Here is a 27683-nt window from a genome sequence, read left to right on the forward strand (position 1 = left end):
CCACCCACTGTATTTCATAAGCACTATACAAGTAGCACCTCAGTGGGGTACATTTCATATCACAGTGAGCCTGCTGGTAGCATTGGTGCAGTCAAGATTTTACACTGTTACAACAATCAAACCAAACATAGATGTGCACAGCTATTATAGATAACAAAATATACCAGCTGCACGAGATCCCTGCTAAAATATATTCAGCCTAGTGTGTCAGTTTTCTGGTCTAGGATATGCCTCACTTTCCCATACTGAAATCCAGTAGGATACTTGTGTCATTATGTATCTTAAAGAGAAGCTATAAGCATTTTTCCTAAGGTTTATTTTTTATTGAATTATCAGTTGTTTCTTTTGACCTCTAGTACAAGCTGCTAAATATTTGCTTACAATGCACCTGTAATAAAGTAATGACTAACTTATTCTGACTAACACAGGCATTGTCAACAGTTTTTAAGTATTTTTACAGAATTCATATAACATTCCTATTAACTATTTATTACAATGTATTGGAAACGGTTTGTGTTAGATTAATCAAGTGTTCCCTATGAAAACTAGTAAAAGCACGTCCATGCACAAGTGCACTTACATCTGATTAGAGGTTTGGACACACAGCTACTAAAATAAAAACATTTAAACAGCAATGAACCTAGGGAAATTCTGAAACTGAATTCATGCACAAAGAAACCCTCACTTACTTGTTAATTTATTTTGAACATGCCTCTGCTCCGGCAGAGGATTCTTTATATTAAACCAGCAGCATATTTCCAGCATGAAAGTCTTCCCAGGGAGCTTATTTTCTTCCTCATGGAGCAGGCTGTTTGTAAATCCTGAAACTGTAGCTGATATAGTACTTATGGTCAACTGACCTGAAAATACCATCCAAATTCAGGTTGATGATCCTTTAAAAAGCTGAAGATTACATAATTCCCAAGGGCATCATTTGACAAGTTGTTTAAAGAGGCAATAGCTGACTTCTTTGAAAGGGTCCAGATGATCAGCAGTGAAGTTTAAAAGTTTCCTGAAGAAAGTGACGAGAACAGGACATCAACGTCAAGATTTGTAAGAGAACACAGATAAACCCACTGTGATCAGAGTTGAAGGTGTCAAACGTCACACAAAAGAAAAGTCTGGAAGTTAATAAATGAGCTCAGATGTGAGCAACTGCACTCTTCCTAACAAATTTTATACACTTTATGTTTGAAGACTGAAGAGCAGTGCCGGTTGCTCCTAGTCAAGTGGTTCCTTTAAGAGTTCTTGCACAGCAGTATCATACCCATATATAGCATCAAACCTAAAAGTAGTTTTACCTTCTTTGGTTTTCTCCTACTCCCTACGTTCTCTCAGTTCAACCTGCTCTGTGATGACAGACATCAAATAGTCCCTCTGCTCGCCAGTGACTCTGCATCCAAACGCACAATCCTATTAGTCCATTAATTTCCCCTAGGGAGCATGGACAGAGGTTGAGGTGAAAAAGTGTTCAAAGCCAAATCCAGCACTGTGTCGGGGTTCCTCTGGAGTGAAGGACCGTCTCTGAGGGCGGAGGATGATCCCAAATCCCAGGCAGATCACTGAAACATCAGAAAGTGAACATTTGAAGGAGGAAAAAGTGAGAAAATTACAGATAAGAAAGAAAACAAAATCAACGTGAGAAAGAGGAGGAGAGAAAAGAAAGTGTGAAAACCATAAAGGTACAAACATGACAGAGAAAAGCAGAGAGATTTGCAGCGAAGTGCACTCTGTGAGCTGAGGCTGTTTCTAAAGAGTCCAGAGGCAATCCATCCCTCTCTTCATCCACACTGCCATAGCACTGCCTTCTAGCCTCTCCACAGCATGAATATATTACTATGCACACAATGACGCTGCTTATTGTTTATGAATTACTGGCCTCCCTGCCAACAAAGGCTATTTTCATAAGAAAACTCTAATTCATTTCAGTTCCTATTTGATTAGAGGCAGAAGAAAAGAAGCCCTTCGGTCAAAGCCCCAGAGGACTGTTTTTATTCAATCCTTTTCAATAGGGCTTTATTGCTCTTCTTTTCAAAAGCTGACGGGGAAAAGCTTTTAGAGTTAAACATTGACGAAAAATTATTGGGCGGCTGTTTTTTGTGCAATAACAAACCCCTTCAAAAGGACACTGAGCTCTTATCCATCCATCCATCCCTCACTCTCCTTTCTTTTTCTTTTTGGCAAATTGTAAAGCCTGGAAATTAATGACAGACAGTAGCAAAAGAGGGAGAGAGAGCAAAAGAGAAAGAGAGAGACAAGCTCAGCCACAATGCATGTCAAATCTAAATGATCACAGGCTACTGAATAGACCCAGGGGAAGAAAGGAAAAGACAGGGTCTTAGAGGAGTGTGCGTGTGTGTATAGGTTGGTCAAAAGCTAATTGATTCAATGTCCACAGAGTCCTGCTGTCCCTTTCACTTGGGCCTTCAAAGACAGCTATTATACTTCACTGTCAGTAACAGTGGAGGAGGTATTAATACCTGGCCTGACACTTGGAGTCAAATAGAGGACCATTACACTCTACAGGTGTGATTAAAATTGTCCCAAACTGTCTACTTGCCTGACAACTCAGCTCTGCCCCATAAACCAGCACAGTGCAGAGTAGCCTGGGGAACTGATTCAGGGCTGTGAAAACAGGATGTGAACAGATTGTTGGTATTATTATTGTTTAGAGCATGTGGTTTTATATTTTTATATATAATATTCAGTGGTTTCAGGCGGTCAGTGATGCAGATAGTTGTCTTTTACATAATGTCAGCATCACCAGTGACAGCAGCGCTGCTGTCTTCCGATCTCAGTAAGGTTGTGAAAAAACGGAAAGAATAGAAGCACACAAAAATGAAAAGGCCAGCCTGGCATTTATCTGTGGGTTTTATCTATACACTAAAGGATAAATTGGGATAAATCAGGGCTTCCTTTTATCAGGAGGTCATTATGCCCCTTTGTATTTATGCAGGAATATTTAACGGTAGACAAAAGGTGACTTTCTCCTTATTCATCTGCGAACAAGGCAATGCTGGCATTCTGAAAAGGCTGACATTTGAGCTTTTTGCCAACACCAGCAAAATTATATCCTTTCCATTGTAAATCAATGAAGTAGAATCATCGCCCACAAAGGGCCCAGATTGCCTTGTCACTGTAATAGGTCCTGGTGCATGCGCAACCTTCATCCAGCACTGCTGCATGAGAAAGAAAGACAAGGGTACAAAGTCATCCTCAACATTGGCCCCCTTTTCAGGGACTAAGAAGAAATTTGCGCAGCTAAAATTTTGGTTTCTTTTTGACATTCTGCAGCACACATTGTCACTGTGGTGGTACCACATCAAAGGCACCTATTTCATTAAGAAACAGAAATATACATTGTTCTGATATGAATGTAGATTTTAAAATTATGTTGATTTCATACCCAATTTCATATTTAGGACTTCTTTTATTTTACACAGTTCAATAAGGAAATCTTACCAATATTCACCCTGCCCTCTGGAGAAGAGAATGTAATGTACCTTTAGGGAACATAGCTGGACTTTAAAAGTACAATTACACTCTTTGCACCTTTAGTGACAATAATGTACCCCTACAGTATCTTTTTTTTCTCCTAAGAGTGCAGTAACGCTGTAGGAGAACAAGATAGGTATTACAAGATAATACCTACGAGACTGCATGTATTTTGAGAACTAAAACAAAAAACACAGAGTGAAACAAATAAACAGATCTTTATTTACAGAATTCATTTATGCTAACATGACACGCTGACAGGGAAGTCATCTGAAGGTCTAAGAAAAGCCATAATAAATACCTTCTAGGAGCTCTGATGAGGTTATTCTTGTAGTAAAGTCAGTCATAGTCTTCCATGAAATATCATAGAAAATTCAGTCCATAAATAAGGATTTGGCATTTGTTATGTCTTCATAAACATTAAGTGTAACACCACTTGAAATGAGCATGTCAGATTGAAAGCACAGGAATGGTTTTCTGAATTGTTGAGGTGTTGAAACACACCATAGCTAAAATAAGGCAAGATTAAGCTCCAGTCAATACAATATATACCAAATATTAGTTTTTCCTGGATATAGCATTCAATATGGCTGTTGATTCACAGAGCATAAAGTTCATTTAAACATAACCGAATGAATCATTTTACGGAGAGAACTTATGTTGTAAATAAAAATGCGGGGGGAAAAGGAAAACAATTGCTTATTTTTCTCTTGAGAACTCATTATATACAAGTTACTGTACAATGCTAGTACCTTTTGCAGTATTTCTGGATAAAGATAAATTTTTTTAAAACAATGTACAAAGGTAAAATATGAAGACTTCCACTGGAGTCCTTCTGTTTCAGAAGCTAAAGTGAATGAGGATTTCTTTAGGCTCCTTATTGTGTGGTCATCAGTGGTCTGTTCTCACCCAGACTAGATACCTGGTCACATCATTCATGTGGTCTCTTAGAAAGTAATTACAGACATTGAAGTTTGATTGACTGAAGAGAAAAAGGAAAAAATCTTCAAACATTTCACTAAACAATTTTAAAAGAGTCTGTGATTAAGCAGCTAATAATTATTATTCCATCACATCATCTTAAAGAGAACTCACAGAACTCAGATTATATTTGATCATTCATTGCATATAACTGAAATTTCAATTAAAAGTTAAATAGGTATCATGGAATATTTATTAACACACCATTTCTGCATCACTGAATAATAATCATCAATGAATGCACTGAAGCCTAAAGTTGGAAAGCTCCAATACAGTGATTCCTTTCACCAAAATAAGGTTTGACCAAAGTATTAAAAGTGATGAGACTGCTCTTTCACTGATTAATTTGCCTGCAAATTACAAACTTCATCTTTGTGGTTTGTTCATTTTATCGTTTCTGAGCTCCAAAGGGAATAATATGCACCTTCTGTCATTTAAAGACTTTACAGGTAGGATTAGTTTCTGTTATTGCAGAACCGAAAAAAAACACACACACACACACACAGACGCCCAAGTCATAATGATTTCATAAATTGGTCTCATCCCAGGAGGGGTCATTCATATTCTTTAAAACTTTCCGTACAATCCTCTCAAGGTCTTTGCGAGCTCTCTGCTCCTCATCCAGAGATCTTTTTATTTTCTTATTTTCCTGTTTGTAGATTAAATCATATGACAAGATTGATATGTGTCAGGAAATATTCAGAAATGCATGGCTGAGACAGAAATGTCCTGTAAACATTATTCAATACTCACCCGTTTTAGCTCTTGCACCTCATCTCTCAGAGCATAAACAACATCTACCAGAGTCCTGAAACATTAAAATGATTCAAACGGTAGGTAGTTTATCACAGAAATATTTTTCACTAGGCATGTTAAAAACAAAGTCAAACAGATATATCAATCAACTACTTTTAACCAAAGTGAGGAATGACAATGTATTTAAGCTTACTTCTCCTCCATAACAGTCTGCCCATTGCTCTTCAACCCTTCCACAATCATTTTCTCCTCAGCTGGCACTATCAGCGCTGGAGCAGTGTCTCTTCGCTCTCCTGTTCCAAAAGAAAAGTCAGAGCCCTACAGTTTGGTTTCTGCACTTCGCCATGTGTTGGACTGACTGGTGAGATCAGTTAAACAGAAAAAGATACTTAAAAATAGTGATTTGACAGCATCAGTCTTCCAAAGAACTGTGCATGAGAAAGGAGTGAGACAAGTTAGTCATGCAGACAGTGAACAGACAAGACAAAAGGGGATCAACATAAGTTCAATAGAGAATTACAGCTTACATTATTTCATCATAAATTAAATATGGCAAATCCCGGTTACAGTTACAGCAAAAAGGCAGAGGTAATAAAATAATATGTAAATGAACTGAAATTACATATTTACTTGAAATTAAGAGTCACTGCCCTGGAAATGACAAAATATTGTACAAAAGAATCTAACAAAGGCAAAATTTATTGAAAATGTATATTACAATGACAGTGATCTGTGTCATAATTGAATCTGCATATACATATATATATTTATAACAAACACATCAGTAATATCTTAATTTCAAACCACGTAAACATCACTGACTTCTGAATTATACAGAGTTGGAATACCTGCACAGTACAACAGACAAAAAGGGCAGTAATTTTGTCCACTTGGTTCATGTTTTCATGTCTTTTTGTTTTACCGTAAAATAGAACTTGGTCACTAGGAATACTACACAACATGAAGAGATATAATCTTATTTCTTGTTCAGGTGCTAGCATTGCAACTGGCAAGATGGATTTTTCTTTTGACTGAGAAAAACCCTATACATAAAAGAGGAAAAGATTCATCTTTACTTAAACACTACAGGTATTCAGAGAGCTTCATATGAGTAGCAAAGAAGCCTTTAGTATCAACTATATACCTGCTTTAAATTCATCCAAAGGAATTGAACAGACATTAAAACATTATTGCAGACATTCATACCATATGTAGACACCATTATGAACATACATGATACATATAAGCTTTTAAATGTCAAAAATATTTCAAAATGTAAGTTCTGTACAACTTAAAATAAATACATAAATATAAGACAGAAATACAGAATCATCCACTAATACTGTCCAAAGAAACAACTCATGATCTATTTTTTTTCACCAAAGTATTTTTCATGACATTAATCTCTTCTATTGTCTTGCATCCTTTAAACATGAAACTGGAATTCTTGTGACTGATGCTTGTCCTAAATTCATCAAAGCCATTTTCAATAATACTTCACATCTCAAATAAATGACAGTACTACAATATTTACAATGTCCGAGATCTTACTATTTCTAGCAGGACAAAAATCAAGATAAAACTGCTTCCAGAAATTATATTAATTAATTTTAATGATGAAATAATAGTTAGCAAGGAGGGAGAGAATGGCGTGTTCCCCAAATATACCATGAGGGGAAACCAAAAACAAAAACAACAAAAAAAAGGGCTTAAAGTTGTCAAGGCAACAAGGAACTGCTTTGGATAAGTGCATGAAAAGGACCCAAAAAATAAATAAATAAAAATGAGCAAGAAGTGCCGCTCGATATATGTGGACAAACGGTCAAATAAATATAATAAATATAAAACATAAATAACTACATAAATAAAATAAATTAAATAAAACTAATGACACGGTAGTTATATAGCAGTGAGAAGAGTTTAGTTCTGGTGGGAGATGTAGGAGCTGCAGCTCTTACGGGAAACAGAACCCATCCTGTAAGAATGGGCTGTCCATATACTGTCATAGTCCGAGTCCTCTGATAGATCTGATGTGGCCTCGGGCCGGGAGATACTGCTGCGGCGACCCAGAGAGTCCACACTGGACTGATCCAACACGTGGTTATGCATCAAGTCAGTACCCTGCCAGGCTGATATAGAGGCAGGGGAGGGAACGCCAACCACCAGGAGATGATAGTCCAATTAAATGAATGAAGTGTTTTATTTCCCCACAAAACATGGGCATGTGTTTGTAGGACACAACCATATGAGTAATAGGGTAGGGGGAAAAAAATGACCGAGTTGGAGAAAATCATGGAGATATATCATGGAAATGGGAAAATGGGTATGTGAAAATGCCCAAAAGAGGATGGGATAAATGAGCAGTAGATTAATGGTGAACGGACAAATGATGTCAAAAACAAAAATGAGTGAAGAGGAAAGAGAAAAAAGAGGATATTGTTACCAGAGCCCCAAAAATTAATTTGTTAAGATTTAACAGACCCAGTTTTATGTAAACTTGTGGCCATGAGAGAGAGATAGTGAGTACATCTAATAAGAAAACATGTGAGGTAAATTCCGATTAGTCTTACTTGAGTTAAGTGTCTGTCTGGTTTTGGCACTCGTACAGTAGGCCTCAATCACTTTCAGGATCTGAGCATCCTCCTCCAAAGCTACAGTACCTGTTTGGTTTAGAGATCCATTAGAGGTGTGCTTCCATAGTGACCTTAACTATCATCAGTGTTGGGAAACCAATCAACTTACTCTTTCTCAATGCAAACTCCTCATCAGATGGCTTCCTCTCAGGCTTCCGCTTAGGCAGCAGCTTCTTCATACTTTTGGGGCTTTTACTGAGGTCCTGAAATAAAAATGAAAACAAAGTAAGGGGGAGAAGAAAGAGAGGGAGAAAGAATGAGAGAAATTCTAGATTAAGGCAGTGGTTCTCAGTCCTTCTGTTGAAAAACACCTGCCCTGCAAATATTAATGTCTACTTTGCTGACACACCAACATCAGCTCAACCCTGCAGAATGTACACTGACCTCTTTATAGCAGAGTGCAGCTGATGGTCTAAGTGGGGGTGCAGGCCGCAAGCAGCTAAGGCTCCAAGGCTTCTGGGTTTTTGGCGGCTCCAAGGGGCCCCACATCATAGTGCTGTGTGGGGCTCCATGAGAGGAAGGGTGGGGGAGGGTGTGATAGGCAGGAGCCACTGTAAGGCTCCGGCTCTCTGCGTGCCTTGATGGTGTAAGAGGATGGGATGGTAGCTGGAGGATTACAGAAAAGCATTCATTTAAGCACAAGAGCAACTATTAGGAAAAGGAACCTGTAATGCAAAATAAATTTTTATTGGAAGGCATCATAGCTTCATAGTTATCCACTACATAGACAAAACTAGCAATGAGCACTAGTAATGGAGCAAATAAGAAGTGACAATAACTATTTTTATTTTATAAGTTATTTTGCAATGCCTCATTTCTTATGCATTTATAGGAGTTTATCTCTCAAAGTGTATGTGTACTTATATATTTTCTAAAAAGAATGTAAAAATCACAAGAAAATGTATTACTTTGACCTTAGTAGCACAAAATACTGAAAAGAAAAATATTTAATATGAGATGGAAATATGACACATTCAAAACATATCTCACTCATTGAAACAGACAGGTAAATGGTTCACAATAACCAACACCTAAACTTTTATCTGCCAGAAATATTTTAGAAGAAAACGCTGAAATATTACACTGATCTCATGTCAATCATAAAATATTGCCTGTGTTCCATTGTATGACATTTCTTAGTAGATAATCTTCTAAAATGGCCAACCTTAGTGGCCAAAGCTGCATTTAGTCAAAAAATGGGGCCACTGATATTAATGTTACTGCTTCTCAGTATTTGCTAAATATAACATATAGCTATAAATATTTGCTATAACAACACTTAAAAGAGTTGGTCCCCTAATCAAGCACTCACTGTGTGGCATGGCACTGTGAGTGGCTTCATGCTGGGTGCTGTCATGGTGGTGTGCTTGGTTTGACGGTTGAGGTGCTCCAGCCAGTCATGCTGATCCTGCTTGTTAAAGCAAACAATCTGCAGCCTTTCAAACATGCTTCCTGCAGGGATGAAATAAACACACTAAACAAACCAGCCCACTTCCTGCATTCATCTCAGACATATAAACATATCTACTAAAACCCTACCTGCTGCCTTAACTTAAAATAAAAGAAATAGTGCAGGTTTGTTCTCACCCGAAAGCTCAAAAGCATTTTTGTGGCTTTCACAGTCCTCTAATGGAGTTACTGTCATGCCGCTCAAAGGTAGCTTGCCCTGTGAGAAAAAAGGGAAACAAAAGGGGTGAAAAAAATGAACATTTTATTCCATAAAAAGGATGCAAGAACCTTTAATGTCTATAATGAATAGTAAGGCTGTGAGTGGATTTGAGGGAGAAAAACACTGCTTTTTGTGTCTAGATTCTGACCTGGTATATGAAGCCACTCATCCTTGGACTAGCAGAAAGGATTAGTAGCACATGTGGAAAGAGCAGGAGATAACGTTCATTCCTCTCCTGAAAAACAGCAAATAAATAAGTAAAAAAAAATAATAATAATAACACACACACACCTCAAAATAGGTACTTTTTAGCCTTCTCCTTTTGACTAGTGATCAATTCCTGAAGGTAGAACCAGAAGGTTCAGAAGAGCAGAAGAGGGATTAAAGAGAGGGATTTTATCTCATTGGTTCTTTTACTGGCCAATTTAGATTAAATTCTCATCCATCTCCAAACTTGTTAACTTCGATTATACAAATGAATCCAGTGTGGTTTGCAGGAAACCATCTAAAAAACAAATTAAATATGTAAATCTGCATTGCATATAAGCACTAGAGATATATTAAAAATGTGTCTGGGAGGGTACCCAAATATTTGGCCTAATTTTTAATGTGGACATGTTCGGTACAGAATTTTAGTAGAACAATCACAGTATAAAATACATTTTATTCATACTGCAGTTGTTCATGATGCAAACAATCAAACGTTTATATTGTTTTGTGCTTTGGTGTTTCATCTTAAATATGTTGCTACATATATTTCACCCAAGCTGCAGTGTCAGAAATGTCACAGGGCATGGGGAACACTACACGGAATCAAGAAAAACACGAATGAGAAATGCACCAAGACATATTAGGAGGGAATTAAATCAGGAAAAAAAAACTGTGGAGAATAAGGATGTTTTGACAACACAAGTACTCAAAGTTCTGCAAAAAATACTCTTGTTAGTAAAACTATGATGTTTTGAGTGTCTTATATTTTTCTTTTTAAAAATATTATATTCATAATGATAAAATATTTTAAATATTTCATTTAAAATATTGAAATATTATTTTTGTTTGCTTTTATTGTTTTTTCATTTGAATAAATGAAATAAATAATATATAATATATGAATAAAGACAAATATACAGTAAGGAGGCACCATTTTCAAAATTGCCTTAATCATTAATATGAGGAATATGAAATAACAAATAAATTGAGATGAAAGCTTGTAAAGCTTACACAAATTAGACAAGAACATTACAAAAACATATTCACTCATAAAACAATCATTTCTACAATAACCAAAGGTTTTAAGTTTAGAAACAACTAAAGATGTAAAAAGAAGGCTAATAAAAGTATCAGAAATAGGGTCATACTCGGCGTTCAGAAACTTTAAGGCCCTTGTCACTTACTCTGTGTAAATTGAAACTCTCCTGGATACACAAATTACAATAAATTAAATAAATTAGCAGACTTAATAATTAAGACATCAATATTAATCAATAATTTTGGCTTGATTTATTGATTTCTTGTTCCAGGCCTACATGAGAAAAAGCATAATTCAAGAGCAGCAATTTCTGCCATCATTTGTCTTAACCACTAAAACAATGTTGCTCTGGAGTGTGTATGGGTTTGACTGTAATGCTGTCTCACCTCACAGCCATGGTTCTGTACCATGGCTTGACTCATGAAAATTACAGAGCCTAGTGTCTTAATGTCCTCCCCCTCCCATAGCCGAATGGATTCAGTGAGAATCTGAAGCTCCAGCTCCTTTCGCTTCCGCACCTCCTGACACTGACTCTGTAACCATGGAAACAGTGTGAAAAAAACAGGCTGGTTGCCATGGGAATGGTCCACACCTGACTAGCAAGGCAGAGCATCGGGACAGTAGTGCGTAAGAGACAGGAGAAGCACTTTGTGGCATACTAACAAGGAACTGACAGTAAAAACCATACCACAAAAACCACTTTAATTCTTCACTTACAGAAAGATTTTTGAACGCAGTCATGCACTTCTGAATTTCTGTCCGATCTGGATGACCTTCCTGTTGAGGACAAAAGAAAGAAAACAATAGGCATTTTCCACTGCATGGAGCCAACACGACTCGACTCAGTTCTGCTTTTTTGTTTTTCCACTTTTCCACTATTTCGGACCAATACTAGTACCAAGATTAAACGGGAGTACTCTTTGGGTGTGTGGCAGACGAAAAACTCTCCAGTGAAAATTGAAAACACAACAAGGAAAACTGATCTGTGAGAACTGGTGCTCTGAGCCATGCTTAGTCCAAAACTCAAAAACAACACACCACAAGTAAGCAAGCTTATTTCACTGCCAGTGTTGTTGTGGTTTTCAAAGCCTAAGATTCCTGATAGAAAAGGGACTTGGCAACATCACCGGCTCCATTTTGTGGGGGAACTGCTCTAGTGGAAATGCAACCAGCTAAAAGCATGTAGAGCCGTGCTGAGTCATTCCCATGCAGAGGAAATGCACCAAAAGACATACTTTACTGCTTATTACATATATCAGGAATACACAATCATAAAAAAAACATAACAGCTTTTATTCTTACCTCCATGTGCCTTTCTAGCTCTTTAAGCAGTGTAGGGTATTTGTCTAGTCTCATGAAAGGTTTGCTAAGGCCTGTGGTCAGTGTGAGAATGCCTGGAGAACTTGCCCCTCTTCCCTCCATAAACTCTCCTAACTCATCACTATGTGATAGAGACACACACGCACAATGTTGTTTGAATAATGCAATGGAATTTGAATATAAATAATGGCAATTTTAACTGTGCAAGCAGACCAAACCGCTATGACATACCTGTGATCAGTCAGAATATTGACAGCTGATGGATGGTTGGAGCAGTAAGCAATATACAGAGCTCTCATTTTGGGCATGAGGTTGAGAAAGAAGCCTCCGACTTTCTGCTGAAGTTCAGGAAGCCTAAACACACACACAAAAAAGCATTTAATTTTCACTAATATTTTGCCAACATTTTGCTAAAACATTGCTAGGTATTTTAATAAGAGAAATCATTCTAGTGAAAACAAGCCCCAGGTATCAAAATGTATACAATCCCAGAGTTCAAAACAATTTGCACTGTCAAAAAAGTCAGTACTTTTTTCACATTCTTGTAATTATTTGAAAGGAAACATCCATTATATTTCCCCCAGACTTCCCTAATGTTCCTATCTAAATAGAGCTGCTTATTTATAGACAAATATCCACCTTTTATCCACAGATTTACCTTAGAATTCAGTATAAGTACACATTTCACCATATTTGAGCCCTTAGAAAAATGCATGACTGATATTCATTTAGCAGCTCTTGTCTATACCAAGTCACTTGGGTAACAAATAACAGAAGGCTGTCATTAAGAGTGGTACTCACTTAGTGCAATCTTCCAAAGACTGGACAAGGGTTTGTTGGAAGGTACTGATTTCTTCTAAGTTCCCCAGGATGACACTAGCATCTGCAGAGCTTAGTCTATAGTAGAAAGAGGGATTCACCGCAGAAGTGAGAGGATGAGATCGAGAGAATAGAAGAGAAAAATAGATTTATAGATAATTGTGGATAAACCAATTATAAAAAGATAATCCAGGATTACAAAAGATCAGTAATAAACATGACAGCGCTATTACTGGTGTTTGCTCTGGCTAAGCTCTAATTAAAAAGCCATCTGCTATCCTACAATCAACAGCAAGAGAATGCCATGCAAACCACATGAATTAAAAAAACAATAATCAAATGCCCACTTCCACATTTTAATTAACTGCAAATATAGATCATAGATGGTAAAGGCAGTGAGAATGGGCATCATAAAAGCTTATACAAACATTACTCATAGTTGATTCAAAAAAGAGGAAGAAGGATTAAGAATCAGGACCAGGTAAGTGTGCACAGAAGAATTTATTTCAATTAATGCATATGCAAGATCCAGCAGTTTAAATACCTGACACAAAAGGTTGGTTGAGGAATAACAACAGGACTCACTTTTCTGTGTTCTGTAATGGTCTCAGGTAGTTTGACAAAAGACTTTGAAGATCCTTTGAGTACTCTGTTTCTGTTTCTAATATGTTTTGTAGAACCTGTTTTTTGATAGGACAGATATGAAGAGAAGTTTTAAAAATCTGAAGATCTGAACAATTAAGAATACTGACGCTAATAATGTAAGATATCATTTCCAACAATGTTTCTATTACACTGGCAGTAAAATAACATAATTGAAAACAGAAACGTGCAGAATATGTCTATCATGATGTCAGCTTAAATGGTGGTAATTAAAGTATATTTCCATAGACTCATTTTTGCTTTAGAGGACAATCTGCAGTAATTCAAATGTATATATAAGTATGGTGAGAAAAATCCATTTAATATCCACCTCTCAAAGTTAAATGCTGGAATTGTTTTCAATAACCAGAAGCAGGGGCACACATTAAAATGTCAAAAAAAGATCTTAGCCTGACAGAACTAGGACAAGGTTACATAAAAGCACATCAAAGCCCTTAGGCTAGTGAAACTTCACCATTAGAACATCCAGTCTCCTACATATCAAATTCTACTCTTGACAAGATTGTACTTATGGTTGTTTATTCATTCACCTTCAGATTTAAACATTATTATAATCTTTTCAATCCAACAACATCAATGACTAATGTTAATCAGAGTGCAAATTTAACTAAATAAAAAAAAATTGTCAGAAAATAAAAAAAAATTAATAATGATGTAAACAATTCTCACCAGATTATAGTATGTTTTGCTGAGAGCAGCTGTATCAAAGCCTTTAGGGGGACTTTTAAGTGTTCCAGATTTTGGAGAGACTTGTTTGTCTAAAATAAAGCATATTACAGGTCAGTCTTAAACAGAAAAACATTTCCAAACCATGACAATTTATCACAGTCAGTAAACTGATACTCAGCTACATTTTCTCACTCAATAACGATAAAAAGCTGCTGGATTCACTTGATTGACACTTGCCACAACCTTTGACCTCTCTGACATAGTTGCTTGGAAACCATCCTGTCCTTCCATTGAGGGTGCCTTCCCACCATCCACCCTCCTCTGTTCGGGTGACACTGATGATGTCACCCTTGCTGAAGGAGAGCTCATCCTCATTGGTCTGCTGAAAGGTAAAGCGAGCTTTCACCACTAACTGAGTGTTGTTTTCCGTCATATCCTACAGAAAAAGACAGACAAAGTTTACCTATAACATTTTTATAGTTATATAACAAGTATATAAATATAACAAGTGTTCATATTAATAGTAACCAGAAATTTAGAAAACTCAATCATTTAATCACTACACTCTCAGAAAAAAAGGTGTTTAAATGTACCTTTAAAGGTACAAAAGTGTTTAAAAGTCCAGTTTTGTTCCTTAAAGGAACATTATATCATCTTCCCTGGAAGGAGAGATAGATGTTTATAATCTTTCCTTATAGAATCTTTCCTTATAGTCCCAGAGATGAAATGGAGTGTATGAAATCAACACAACTACAAAATGTACAATTATAATAAAATAAGGTAAAATTTTGTTCCCTAATTAAAGGTACAAATATGTACCCTTGAGGGTACCCCCACAGAGACAGTAAAAGGTACCACCACAGTGACAAATTTTCTGACCGTGTAGATATGTGAATTTGGGAAGAAGATACCTACCGTGTCCTACCCATTACCAAAATATAACAAAAAAACCTTCTTCTCTTGCTAATGATATCAACACTTTATTGTCTGCCACCTACCAGGCTTCGGAACTGGTTATGCAGCAGTTTGGATGATCGTCCCAATGAAGTCTGGGACACCAGAGATTCAAAGGATTTGATGCGGTGGGTGGAAGAGTGCCGCGTGCATACAGAGTCGCTGCCAATGCCTATATCTATCCAGTCCAAGAACACAAAAAAAGAAACATTCAAGATGATTTCAACAACATATCCCCCATTCTTAACATAAATGAAACAATTGTAGCAGCTAATGTTACACAGGTAATTTCTACTAAAATTGTGTATGAGGTGTTACTCTATGTTCAGGATAGCACCATATTAATATATTGTGCTTATATTGATCATACTGCTGATAAAATACCAAACTGTCACAGTTCTTTTCAGTGTGCTGGTAGGTTGTTCAGTTAACCATAACATTCCTATCTTTAAAAGTGTCCACTTATCTGTGCAGCTCACCTGCAGTCACTTTGTTGAGTGCAACCAGTGTAGTGAGAACTTTGCTGAAATTCTGGCCTTGGAGCAGGTCACTAGGTTCAAAAGGCTACAGAGAAAGAATACAGAGATAAATTCACTTTTATATGAGCTGTTAATCTTCAAACCATTCAGGTCCATAGAACATTCTGAATCCAACTTATAAATGACGCTTTGTAAATGTCAGATAACTGAGGAGATTACATATAAATATAATCTACTCGCATACCAAAGGAGAGTCAAGCAAAATTTGTGAAACGACTGAAGATTCCAAAGCTGGGAATACGAGATACATTAGATAACATTAGATAAGCCTATAAGACCTGGCAGATCAGCAGAACTGTCACCAAGAGTTACAAATAAAAAGAAAAAAATGGCTGGAGAAAGTTGCTAGAACAGCTGCACTTTCAATCACAAGCAACTATAATCAGTATTTGGGAACATATGCATGTTAATGGACAATAATATGCACTAAACGCTCACTAGAAATATTCCACAGATCACATATATTTTGCTGTAGGTTTTGCAGCGCTTCATGAAATGTTATGTTACCAAAATGTTAATGTCTAAGCACGAACAGCAGGAGTACCTAACATTCTGTGCTCCGTTTCTCCCCATAGTTCAGAAAAGCATCCAGACCCATATTTTTCTCTCCCACTCTGATAATAATAATAATAATAATAATAATAATAATAATAATAATAATATAATAAATAAAGTTTGACAATTAAAATAAACGTGCACAATAAGATGGATATACATATCTATACACATATCACACATACATTTTAAAACACAATGATGTGCCTAAAAACTATGCGTAGCTTTACCAAAAATGAACACTTCTGTTGTTCTGGGAACTCAACTGGGGACATCATTACAAATCACTAAATCACTAAATATGCAAAAGATTATTTGGATAGCTATAATTAGAAAATGCTAATAGGCTAATAAGACTGAACTTTGAAAGTGTGGAAAATTACTCCAGCATATTTATTTGCGAAACTGACAAAGTCTACCCAAATTAATTGTACTAGTAATAAAGGATGAAGGACAGTATGGTGTTGCAGCTGTCGGTGAGGAGTTTGGTATGTTCTCCCCGTCTCCGCGTAGATTTCCTGCGGGTGTACCGGTTTCTTCCCATAGTCCAAAAATTCCACATTTGTAGGTGGACTGGTGACTCAAAAGTGTCAATAGGGGTCAATGTGTCTGTGTGTGTCATATTCTAAAAGACTGGCGCCCCCGCCAGGGTGTGTTGCTGCCTTGCACCCAGCAATTCCGGGTGAGCACCAGACCCACCGCGACCCTGAACTGGATTAGTTGTTACAGACAATGAATGAATGAATGAAGGGTGAGCATGAACACTCTCTGTAATTTGCTGTTGTTTAATGTTGACAAATGATTTTGTTTTGACTTTAAATTATATAAAAGTACTATAGAATCTATAAACTTAGCATAATTCAATATAAAACATCCACTTAAAAACAAAAACAGTTGAGTATCCATTGTTTATACCATGAGCTCTATAAAATATGAAAAATGTTACAGATTTGCAGGAATTCCAGTTTACAATGGAGCAAAATGTAGGATGTGGATGTACAGGTTAGGCAGTATCATGAACAGCCAGCCAGCCTACTGCTGCAACTATTTCAGTGGATTTTTAATGACAGTGTGGATTCACTCTGTCATATTTATATCTAAATCTAGAGTCATGTTGTTGGGGCTATGTGTAAATCACTGTTTATCGTTTTAATAGTAAGTAGTACACCTCTGCTACAATTCAGATATATTTTCAGCAAAAGTATCCACTGCATTGCAGGTGTTCAAATATAAATGACAACAGTTTTAGATTTGATGCTGTAAAAAAAAAAACACTGTCAAAAATATTAGACAGGAAAACAACAGTTATAAACACAGTGATAACTGTTCAAATGTTTGTTCAAATGCCCTTTTTATGAAATACTAATATCTTGCATGTCCACTTATTGCCTTTATAAACTCTGAGCAGTTTTGTATCCCCATTGTTGTAATTTCATCCCATTCTTGCTGGAATATTTACTACAATTTTATAAGATTGATGGGTTGGTTATGTATTGCTTTCTTTCTATACACAAGCCTATTATATTGAAGCCCTGTCTCCTCTGATGTTGCTTTTTCTTTGTATCATTGTCTTGTTGCATGATCTATCCATTCGTTTTTAGCTTTTTGACTGATGGGAGGATACTTTGCTATGTTATTTGTTGATACTGACTAGCATTCGTTATTTTATTCTGCAGAACTCCAGTCCCTGATATACACAAACACACATTTCTTTTTTTCCCCATCTTTGATATCTTCCCAAATCCTTCTTCAACTCTGAAATGTATGTTTTGAGGTCATCTGTCTCCCTAATCCTATCTTACCGCTTTCAGCAAACTGCTTGGGACAGCGAATCATTGAGCATCAAGTGTTGGCAGTGATTTTTAAAGCTCTGACACCTAAGTATACATATTCAAGTAATTTTAAAGGAGTAGTTCATTTTTGTAATCAAAAAACACTTTTTATAAAATTCAGAAGATGTTTCCTCACCACTTGCTAGCTCTCCAGTCTGTTTTTTGTGGTGCTGGAAACCAGTCTGATGTGTTTATAAAGCACCAGTGCCTATAAATGAGTGAAAAGTCTGCCTGGCTCTGTCTGGTATGCTAGTCTTTTTCCATCTCTGCTGATGGCAGAGGTATCTGGAGTATTTTTAGACAACAGAGAGAACTCTAAACATTGAAAAGCATGAACCGAAATGATGAATATTACCTTACTTTTGCTGTTTCAGATCACTTAATGTGGAAATGCCTCCAAATTCAGGACACGGCTAAGTGCATTACCAAAAGTGTTACAAATCTAAACATCTCGAGTTACATATGAGTTACTGTGGTAATTCAAACAGTGAATAAAAATTTACAGACAAGTTAAACTTCAGCCACATACAAACAACAGTTTTTTTTCCCCTCTGACACGCAGAATGTAAACAACCAGAGAGTACTGTGAATGCCCACAATAATATGTTCCCTTTAATATTTAGCAAAAGTTATGTAAAGTTATGAGCTTGCTATGCAATCTAAAGGATGATTTACACTGAGATTTTCTAATATGGAACCCTTTAAATAATGGTGTGCCATTTCACTTTGAAAGATGACAGATCATTTCAATAATCTAAGGGACAATGAATACTTACTTGAACACAAATGTGTGATATTTCTGTAGAAAATAAAAACTGGTTGCTGGAGCAGTGACAGCCATGGAAAAATCACAGTCCACTTCCCTTTCAATTCCGCTCTGATTACAGATATGCCCTGGGAGAATGAATAAACTGTGTGTGTGTGTGTGTGTGTGTGTGTGTGTCTATACACATACATCTGTATTACTGGTCGGTGCTGGTGACAGCCCTAGATACATAAAATTAGCTTCCAACTTAGGTTTCTGTGATCACCCCAGTCAGCAATAGCACAAAACAAAAGTACAACAGCAAAACTGACTAATCCAAATCTGCAGAAAGCAACCAATAACTGGGACGTGCAGGGAGAAACCAACAACAAACATGTATAAATAAATGTATTCTAGTAACATTGTAGTAGTTAATCAAACAATACAGTTGAGAAAAACGACTGATAATGGTTAAAATGCTACTGCTAAATATTGCTGCACACAGTGTACATAAAGTGGAGTAACTGCTGTTTGAGCAGATTAGTAAGCTGTCCTGGATAAATTACAATTTTGTATGTCAGAGAATAAGCAGCTTCTGGCACTACAGCTCAAGCATTTAAAAGCTCATGTGTATGAATGTAGGAGTTCCAAAAACAGAAACGAAAGGTCAAAATACTGATTGACACTGACTAACAGAATGGCATATAAGTAGGATGAAGATTACAGAGCAAGGTTAGGCAAAATGAGCAAAAAAAAATAATAATAAAGTAATGAGACATGCCAGATGCACACCTGAAGACCCACCGAAATTGATAAGACGGTAGATGTTTAAAAAAAAAATATTGGATAAATCCAGAAACAAATGTTTAAACGGCTTTTGCAATTACAGTAAACAGACCATGGCAGTGACAGCAGCAAAAATTTTCACTAGATGGACAGTTACTCTATTCATCTCTTATCTAACACAACAGCAATCATCGAAAGCTCAATGCACTAACCTCTCAAACACAGTTTTCAGCATGGACAAAGAGGGGCTTGTGTAGGCATGTCCCAGCTGGACATGGGCACTGCCAAGGCATCTTTCTGCGAGCATGCTACTGTATGATGTGCTGAGAACACTGCACTACCCTACTCTAATACTACATAGTTCAAAACAGCATGTAAATATAGAAGACACAATCGGTCAGCCTCAGCTATTTTTAGATTTGTACTAATTCACAGTGCATTAATATTCTGTGTGATGTTCTTTAAATAAACTATCAAATCATTCCACTGCAAAACATTATAAAAACATTCACTAGATTATTTTGTCGCCAATACACGTAACAAAATGTGTACTATACATGACCATCATACATGACTGGTCTCCAGTGCACTTGCCTATAGATGAGCTTGATCCAAAACCATCTGGTTCCATAATAAATGCGCATAATTAAGTCTGCTCCAATCTGGCCTTTTGTATTTCACAATGAAACCCATAGAATTCCTATATGCCAACAAACTATGGAGAAATATTACCAGACTACAGGTAAAATTTACCATGTCTAAAGCTGTAGATGTCTACAAATCTATATGGTACTCTACCTAGTTGTTCAAATGTGTCTGTGCCAATATGTATGAAAACGAATATGGATCTGCCAGTGTTTTTTCTCCACTTAATAAATTTCTTGAAATGCAGAAGAAAAAAAAAACAAAAAATAATTTAAAATTAGGCTTATTTTGAAAGATGTGTACGGTGAAGTTGTTGAACAAATATATATATATATATATATATATATATATATATATATATATATATATATATTAATGAAGAGTTTGTTGAGGTGTAATTGCACTCATGTTGACAGGACGCTGATTTTGGCAAATATCTAGTGTTATTTGAAGGTAAATCAGGACCTTAAATGCAGAACCATGGTCAGGTAAACCTAGCTTTATTAAAAAAGCGGAGTACAGATTATATATTATCTCCATATAATGCCAGAGCTGGGCTAAAAAAACTGAAGGACAAAGTATCATTTGAATGGACAACGTGAACAAAGCAAGACTGTTCATAACAAAGAGATGATCAACTTTAAATAAGTGAATAGCATGTGACTATGGAGAATGCAATGACTAAGTTTAAGAGCACTTTTGTCGTTAGGAATACATAAATGTTGAACTTCCAGAATGTGAGCCTTTCTCTAGAATAATAGAGTATTGTACTGATGTTAGTAGCGACGTGCTAAGTGTGACGGTTGAGACTACTGTAGCTGAATCTCCTCTCTCCTCTGTTGACTGTTTTTTTTTTTTTTTTTTTTTTTTTTTGCTCATATCATCTCTCACCTCTTCGTTGCCATAAAACTGCGCATAATCAGTCCCTGAGAGGCATTTAATTGTGTTTCTCGTGTAAATGACTATCGTCTTACCTCGACACGAAACGCCACACAGCCCTTCAGAAACTCCTTTATGTTGCTGAGACACTCGCTTTCGTTCTTGGGATCGTGAAAAACCTGAGAGAGGTAAACAACAAAAACAGCCAGGGGAGTGAGCCCAGGTTCCACTTTTCTCCTTTATGGGGTTCTGTGAAATGTGCAGAATACGATTTTTGAACACTGGGCATGAGTGTAAAAAGATGAGCCGCTCAAAGCCCGTCCACAGCTACAGACTGAACCAAACACAGGGGACGGTCCCAAAGCACCCTTTGAGCCCTAAGTAGCGCACTCCTGAGTCATCGAAACAAGGGCATATTTACACACTGCAGCATATACAAACGGTCAAGACTCACATGTAGACATTCATCTTATGCACAGCAGGTACACCACTTGGGAGTAGAAGCCAATATATTATAACTGCCATAGAGCGAGTCAGTTTGAGATAAAATATTACACCGTTTCATACAGACTAAAGAGGGAGCCACTGGGAGAGAGCAGCACAGACAGGAAGTGACGACCGAGAGTTGGCGCAGAGTAACTGTTGGGTGTGTTATGGAGGTAAAATAAATTCATAGGCTTTCTCTGCTAAATAGTCTGAATACGCATTGATAATTAAAAAGGGACCTGCGGCTAAATGTAGCCTTTACTGTTATTTTAAAAAACATATTATGTATATTTTGTAGCACAGAACTACATCATTCTCCTTCATTAGCCTGAATACCTAGGTTTATGTCCTGGCTATTTAATTTCGCCAATTTTAAACACAAGTTACAAAGCAGATATAATCGCCTATGGCTTTGAAAGCTTATTTATTTTGTTTATTATTTACTTTTATAAATTATATTTCTAGTAAATAAGAATACACCACAGACAGGTTAACAAGGAACAACTCGATTTTGCAATGGAAGGGATCTTAAATCTCCAGAGAAATTAACACTCATTTGCTATCCTCTTATACAGGGCTGTTATCTGTTAAAGCTTAATGACAAAAAAAAGATAAATGACTAAATGTCTGGCAAAATTATGTTTACTTTAATGAAACGGGACAAAAATTAAACATTATTAATTTTATTTCATGAGGTTATAGCTAAGGGCGGCACGGTGCCGCAGCAGGTAGTGTCGCAGTCACACAGGGACCTGGAGGTTGTGTGTTCGATTCCTGCTCCGGGTGACTGTCTGTGAGGAGGTGGTGTGTCCTCCCCATGTCCGCATGGGTTTCCTCCGGGTGCTCCGGTTTCCTCCCACAGTCCAAAAACACACGTGGATTGGTGACTCAAAATTGTCAGTTGGTGTGTGTGTGTGTGTTGCCCTGTGAAAGACTGGCGCCCCCTCCAGGGTGTATTCCCGCCTTGCGCCCAATGATTCCAGGTAGGCTCTGGACCCACCGCGACCCTGAACTGGATAAGCGCTTACAGATAATGAATGAATGAGGTTATAGCTACATCTTAAGCTGGAGCTAGTCAAAGCAATTTTAACGGTTGAGATTCAGATTGGCACTGAGAAGGGCTCATTATCATTTACTCAAAAATTTTCAGTAAATTTTAATGAAAGAATTTATAAAATGACATATGTACACAGGCAACTTTAAATGTCTTTATACATAATGCCTTAGTCAATATGGCAAGCAAAGTCCTACCATTTTTAATCTCACTAATTTAGTATTTTTATTCGTTAGTGGTAGCCACCTCCCTCAGGATGTTTGTTTAATCTATGAGTGAACTCATGAAAAAACAATATCAGAAAACTACAAGATTTCTATAACAGTATAGTATAATGCTTAAATAAACAAATGTAAAAATATTTCCTATTGTGCATAATATAACCTTAGAAGCAATGTAAAATCTGTAACAATTTTGTAGCATTATGATATCTAATGACCTATTTGGTATTGGATGGTTGGTGAATGTTAGAACCCTCTTTTATGAATTTACTTAACTATAATTAAAGAACTCCCTGAATATTCTTTTAGTTGGCAACAACAAATAAAACACGACAGACACAAAGTGAAAAGGGAGCTGAGGGCAAGATGTGGTTCTGCCTCTCAGTAAATAAAAAAATGGGCTTTAATATAACAATAAAAATGTTAAATTAAATCCAGTATGCACTATAATTATCTCAGGCCTTTAATGCATTTCAACATTTCTGGTCATGAGTTCAGTAAAATATTTAAAAAGAGGCTTGGTTATTTTCTTTTTAAAGTAAAAACTTGCTAAAGAATAGCAAATAAATAAATAAAAAATAAATCTTGATTTCAGCACCATATCTCTAATTTAGTTTTATCATCTTTGTTGGTTTTTATGACAGTTGTGTTTTTGACACAAAAATATAATAAAAGTATTTCATTCTAAAATGATGGTTATCCATTTGTAAAATCTGACATTTAACCATAATAAAGCACTAATATTTCTTGTATGGTTAAAAGTCCAAACTCAATTATTTGATTAAATAAAATGAGGAAAATAGTCAGTTGTGTGTCATTTAATTCATTTATATAATAATTTTCATCTTCAGGTCTGTGGACCCTCTGGTTTGATGATTCTCATGCCTCTGACAAACCTGATCCAGCTCTTGAGGTAATTATAGGCTCCATCAGGTGTTTGAGCCATGAATATCTAAAACTGCATTGGGTTTCCCAAAATTAAAAGGACCAAACATCACAGTGAACACTCTCACCCCCAGTTAAAATCGTCTAAGACATTTTCAAGAATCTGAAGAGCAGTGAGTTTCCAGAAATACTAATACAGACTTTGTTTACAGGTCCAGGTTTGTATTATCCATGTTTAATTTTCCCTGATCGATATAATTACTGGAAGGGCGCCAAAGTTGGTGGCTTAGTGCCCCCAAATGTTCAGAAAACAATCTTGTTTGTGTGCCTGTTTCTCACAGCTCCTTTGTGCTACTCTTGCTGCTGCACTGAGGCAAATTAGCTTCACCACAGCATCACAGTTAATAATGTGTCAGTTCAGACTGAATTGGCTTGAGCTCCTTTCACTCGCGGAAAGCTGAATGGGCTTTTAATACTGCCACATCAAGCACAACAGCGTTTGATCTAGACAGCATGTTTTAACAGATCGCAGCACCTGTTTCTGTTTTCGGTCGTGTTGCATTTTAACGTCGGTTCATCTTCGACTGGCATAAATAACCGCGATCATCTGTAACAGACATCCGCCTCTGTCCGTAATGCGATTTCGAACCTCGCCGTACCTCCATAACTAGACACGGATAATGTAGGTTAATCTGTAGTGTTGCAGTGGGCCTAAACCTGACGGTCATTCCACACACAGAGACACGGATAAACAGACACACACACACACACGAGGCCCGATTCTATTAAAAAAGCGGAGGAGTGAGCAGAAGCACACACAGGCCTGCACTAACACTGGTGTTTTTCACCACGGTGCTGACGGTGATACATCGGTAACGTCGTGCGCTGAGACGTGCGCTGTCCACTTTGCGCTGTCCACTGCAGCAGCTCGACGGACCGACGGGAATTCTCCCATTAAAGAGGCATTACAATGTACAAATGAGAAGTGTTTGTGTGTGTGTGTGTGTGTGTTAGAGAGAGAGAGAGAGAGATGAGCTAAAAATGGAGCTCTTACTTTGTCGGTGGAGCCGGGGCGCAGGCGCTCCAATAAGCGGCAGAGCACAAGACCATCCTTCAGCGCGCTCTGCAGAAACGCGTCCGGGTCCGACACCGTCTTCTTGGGCGACTCCAGGACCCCGAGCGTGATGAGCCAGGTCACCGTCTGCTCCGCGGGATTCATGTTCGCACGCGTCGATATTCTCCTCGTGCGGTGTAGTGTTTTGGTTTGTGTTGGTTTCCTATGGAAAATGGAAGCCACGGTTTATCAACCTGTCGCCGCTGAATGAAGCAGTCTGTTCTTCCTCCATCAGTGTGAACGCGGTGCCGTCTCTCTGGGCTGTAGACTGTGTTTCAAGCGTTTTTTACGCGCTCCTGCTCAATGCTCACGAGACAACAACCGCTGCACCGCACTGCACTCCAGCCGCATCGTCCGCCACCTCGCGTCTTCCGGCGGATGACATCACTCCCGCGGGCCGCCTCTCGGCTCCGAAGACACGTCTGTGGATCACCGCCTCTCTGCGTTTCAGATCAACACGTTCAGAACACAAAGACGCATGACATATCACCGTGGAAAGACCGAATTGTTAAAACCTATAAAGCTACTGGCTGATCATCGTGTTCAGCTGTCCTTGCCCCCATTATGTACAAAACCAGAGCCCAGGTACAGGCCTATATCAGAGCACCGCATCACTCCCCCTACTCGTAAAACACAGGCCTGTTTTGTTTCACTGGTCCTTTTGCGGTACCACCGCTGTCCACAAGGTGGTGCTGCCCACCCTACTATTATACACGGTACTATCACTGCATTAGGCACACCTGCCTTGTTTCTAAACTTATCCATTTTTAGCCGCTCAACCGACCATACAGCAGCACTTTGTAATTCTGCGATTACAGACTGTAGTCCATCTGTTTCTCTGCATACTTATGAATCCTCAATTTCAATGATCAGGGCCCCCACAGAGCAGGCGTGATTTGGGTATTTGGGTGGTGGATCATTCTCAGTGATGCAGACAGAGTAGTGGTGTGTTAGTGATGGTTGCGTTGGTACGAGTGGATCAGACAATGTATCCATTCACCGTCTATTTGGTTAGACACACCTACCTCGTTGCTCCATCTTGTGTTTGTGTTGGCCGTCCTCTAGTCCTTCATTCGTGGGCACAAGACATTTCTTGCAGGATACTTTTGGATGGTGGACTATTGTCATTTCATCAGTGATATTAATGGATTCATCAACTCTATCAGCCATGCTGTGTCTGATCCATTCCTAGCACACACAGCACACACTAAACCACAAATGTCAGTGTCACTGCAGCGCTGACAATGATCCACCACCCAAAAACATACCTGCTCTGTGGTTTGAAGAGCAGGGTGAAATGGTGATAACAAAGTATGCAGTGAGTATACAGAGGAAGACTACAGTCTGTAATTGTGAAACTACAATGTGCTCCTGTATGGTCAGTGAAGCTGATAAAATGGATAATGTGTGTAGATACAAGGTAGGTGTTCCTAATTCAGTGATGATTCTGTATATATGTGGACGTTCTTCAGACTGAAATGATAATGCAGGGATAAACATGAATTCAGTTAGTGAAGTCTTGAATTGAACAGCAGAAATCAAGTTTAAGCAATTAGAATTGTCTAAATGAATGCAGCAATTTCAGAACATTAAAAAAATCTACCATGAAGTAATGTATTTGTTATTCAGAATTACAGGTGAAATTCTTTAGTAAATAGTTTGTACTGCAGCACTGCATGTAGTGTCCCTGCCACCCAGCTTCAAGGCCTCAGGGTTTTGGGTTTGATCCACTCTTCTGTGAGAAATTCCATGTGTTCTCCCTGTGTCTGCATAGGTTTCCTCCAAAAATACATGTGAGTATGTGGATTGGTTGAGGAAAAGTTTCCACAATTGTGTGGGAGTGAATGTGTGAGGATATGCTGCCCTGTGACAGACTTCTGCCCTGTCCACGGTTTTACTGAAGACAAATGAATGAACAAGTGAAAAAAATAAGTTTTTTGCCTTTAAACACTTTGTATTTATCGCAACACAATGTTTTAATCAAACATCAAGCAGTGAAACCATTTGTAATCACTTTCTAAGACAGCTTTTAGAGGTATTAGACATGTGAGATATCTAGGTTTATCACTAAATCTGTGAAAAGGTTTGATAAGGCGAGATGTCTATATAGCACATTCCACAATAAACCATTCTGAATGACCTTGTTCACTGCTTAAAATGTAATTATACATTTCCACACACAACATAATAAAATATTAAAAATAGGTGCAGTGGAAGACAAAACATGTTGATGTAATAATATGCCCATGCAGAAATTATGTGAAATGCCTTGAATAAAGTGAATTTAATGCATTTCTTCTTCAGGGCACAGTATGACCTGACAGGCTACCTAGAGGAATCTAAGGTCCCAGCGGGTCACCATGGATACCGGTGGAGGTTCAAGGAACATCTCTGGGGTGTTGAGGTGGGAGAGCCTGCACTCCAGAGGCTGGCAGTACAGAATAACCTGTGGTAACAGGCCTGCCATGGGACCACCAATAATCCCTCAGGTCAACCATCACCAGGAGCTGTAACCAAGAGAGATACTGCAAAGACTTTCTCTCAGTGCATGCTTGAGGGCAATATGTCATGTTTATTGTTCAGCCTTATCTTACAACTCTCATTAACATACCTCAGCCTTGCTGTTAAAGAGAAACCCCTTGTCCATTTTTTCCTTCCTCACACAGTTGTTTGTTTAGAAATTTTTCAATGTAATTTAAAACTTTTGTGAAACATTTGTCAGTAATAAATTCCT

The 27683-nt window shown here is 37.6% G+C and overlaps 1 protein-coding gene and 1 long non-coding RNA gene across 10 annotated transcripts; one reads left to right on the forward strand and one right to left on the reverse strand.

Moving 5' to 3' along the window:
- On the reverse strand, positions 1-25560 carry arhgef7a (Rho guanine nucleotide exchange factor (GEF) 7a). Of its 9 annotated transcripts, XR_010804648.1 has the most exons (23): positions 24890-25559; positions 21285-21368; positions 15688-15772; positions 15253-15386; positions 14492-14690; positions 14255-14343; positions 13508-13602; positions 12905-13000; positions 12335-12457; positions 12086-12224; positions 11501-11560; positions 11170-11316; positions 9683-9769; positions 9453-9531; positions 9178-9317; positions 8250-8471; positions 7975-8068; positions 7803-7892; positions 5426-5525; positions 5230-5284; positions 2561-2625; positions 1302-1562; positions 1-1012 (listed from the first exon to the last, which is right to left on the reverse strand). XR_010804648.1 is itself a non-coding variant. In XM_066686261.1 (22 exons), exons 1-22 carry the CDS (start codon positions 25052-25054, stop codon positions 5003-5005), a joined length of 2577 nt encoding a protein of 858 aa, XP_066542358.1. In that variant the 5' UTR covers positions 25055-25560; the 3' UTR covers positions 3738-5002. The 9 variants fall into 9 exon arrangements, 7 of the variants coding, with proteins under 7 accessions (XP_066542356.1, XP_066542358.1, XP_066542353.1 ...); XR_010804647.1 differs by having other exon boundaries at positions 1-1562; XM_066686261.1 differs by lacking the exons at positions 1-1012; positions 1302-1562; positions 2561-2625 and adding exons at positions 3738-5125; positions 7191-7361 and having other exon boundaries at positions 24890-25560.
- Positions 21692-27683, forward strand: LOC136710599 (uncharacterized). The gene is made up of 3 exons (XR_010804649.1): positions 21692-21848; positions 23802-23863; positions 27254-27683. It is a non-coding gene; the product is annotated as an uncharacterized lncRNA (long non-coding RNA).

The sequence above is a fragment of the Hoplias malabaricus genome, chromosome 12 (assembly GCF_029633855.1).
Source record: "Hoplias malabaricus isolate fHopMal1 chromosome 12, fHopMal1.hap1, whole genome shotgun sequence".
Lineage (NCBI taxonomy): Eukaryota > Metazoa > Chordata > Actinopteri > Characiformes > Erythrinidae > Hoplias > Hoplias malabaricus.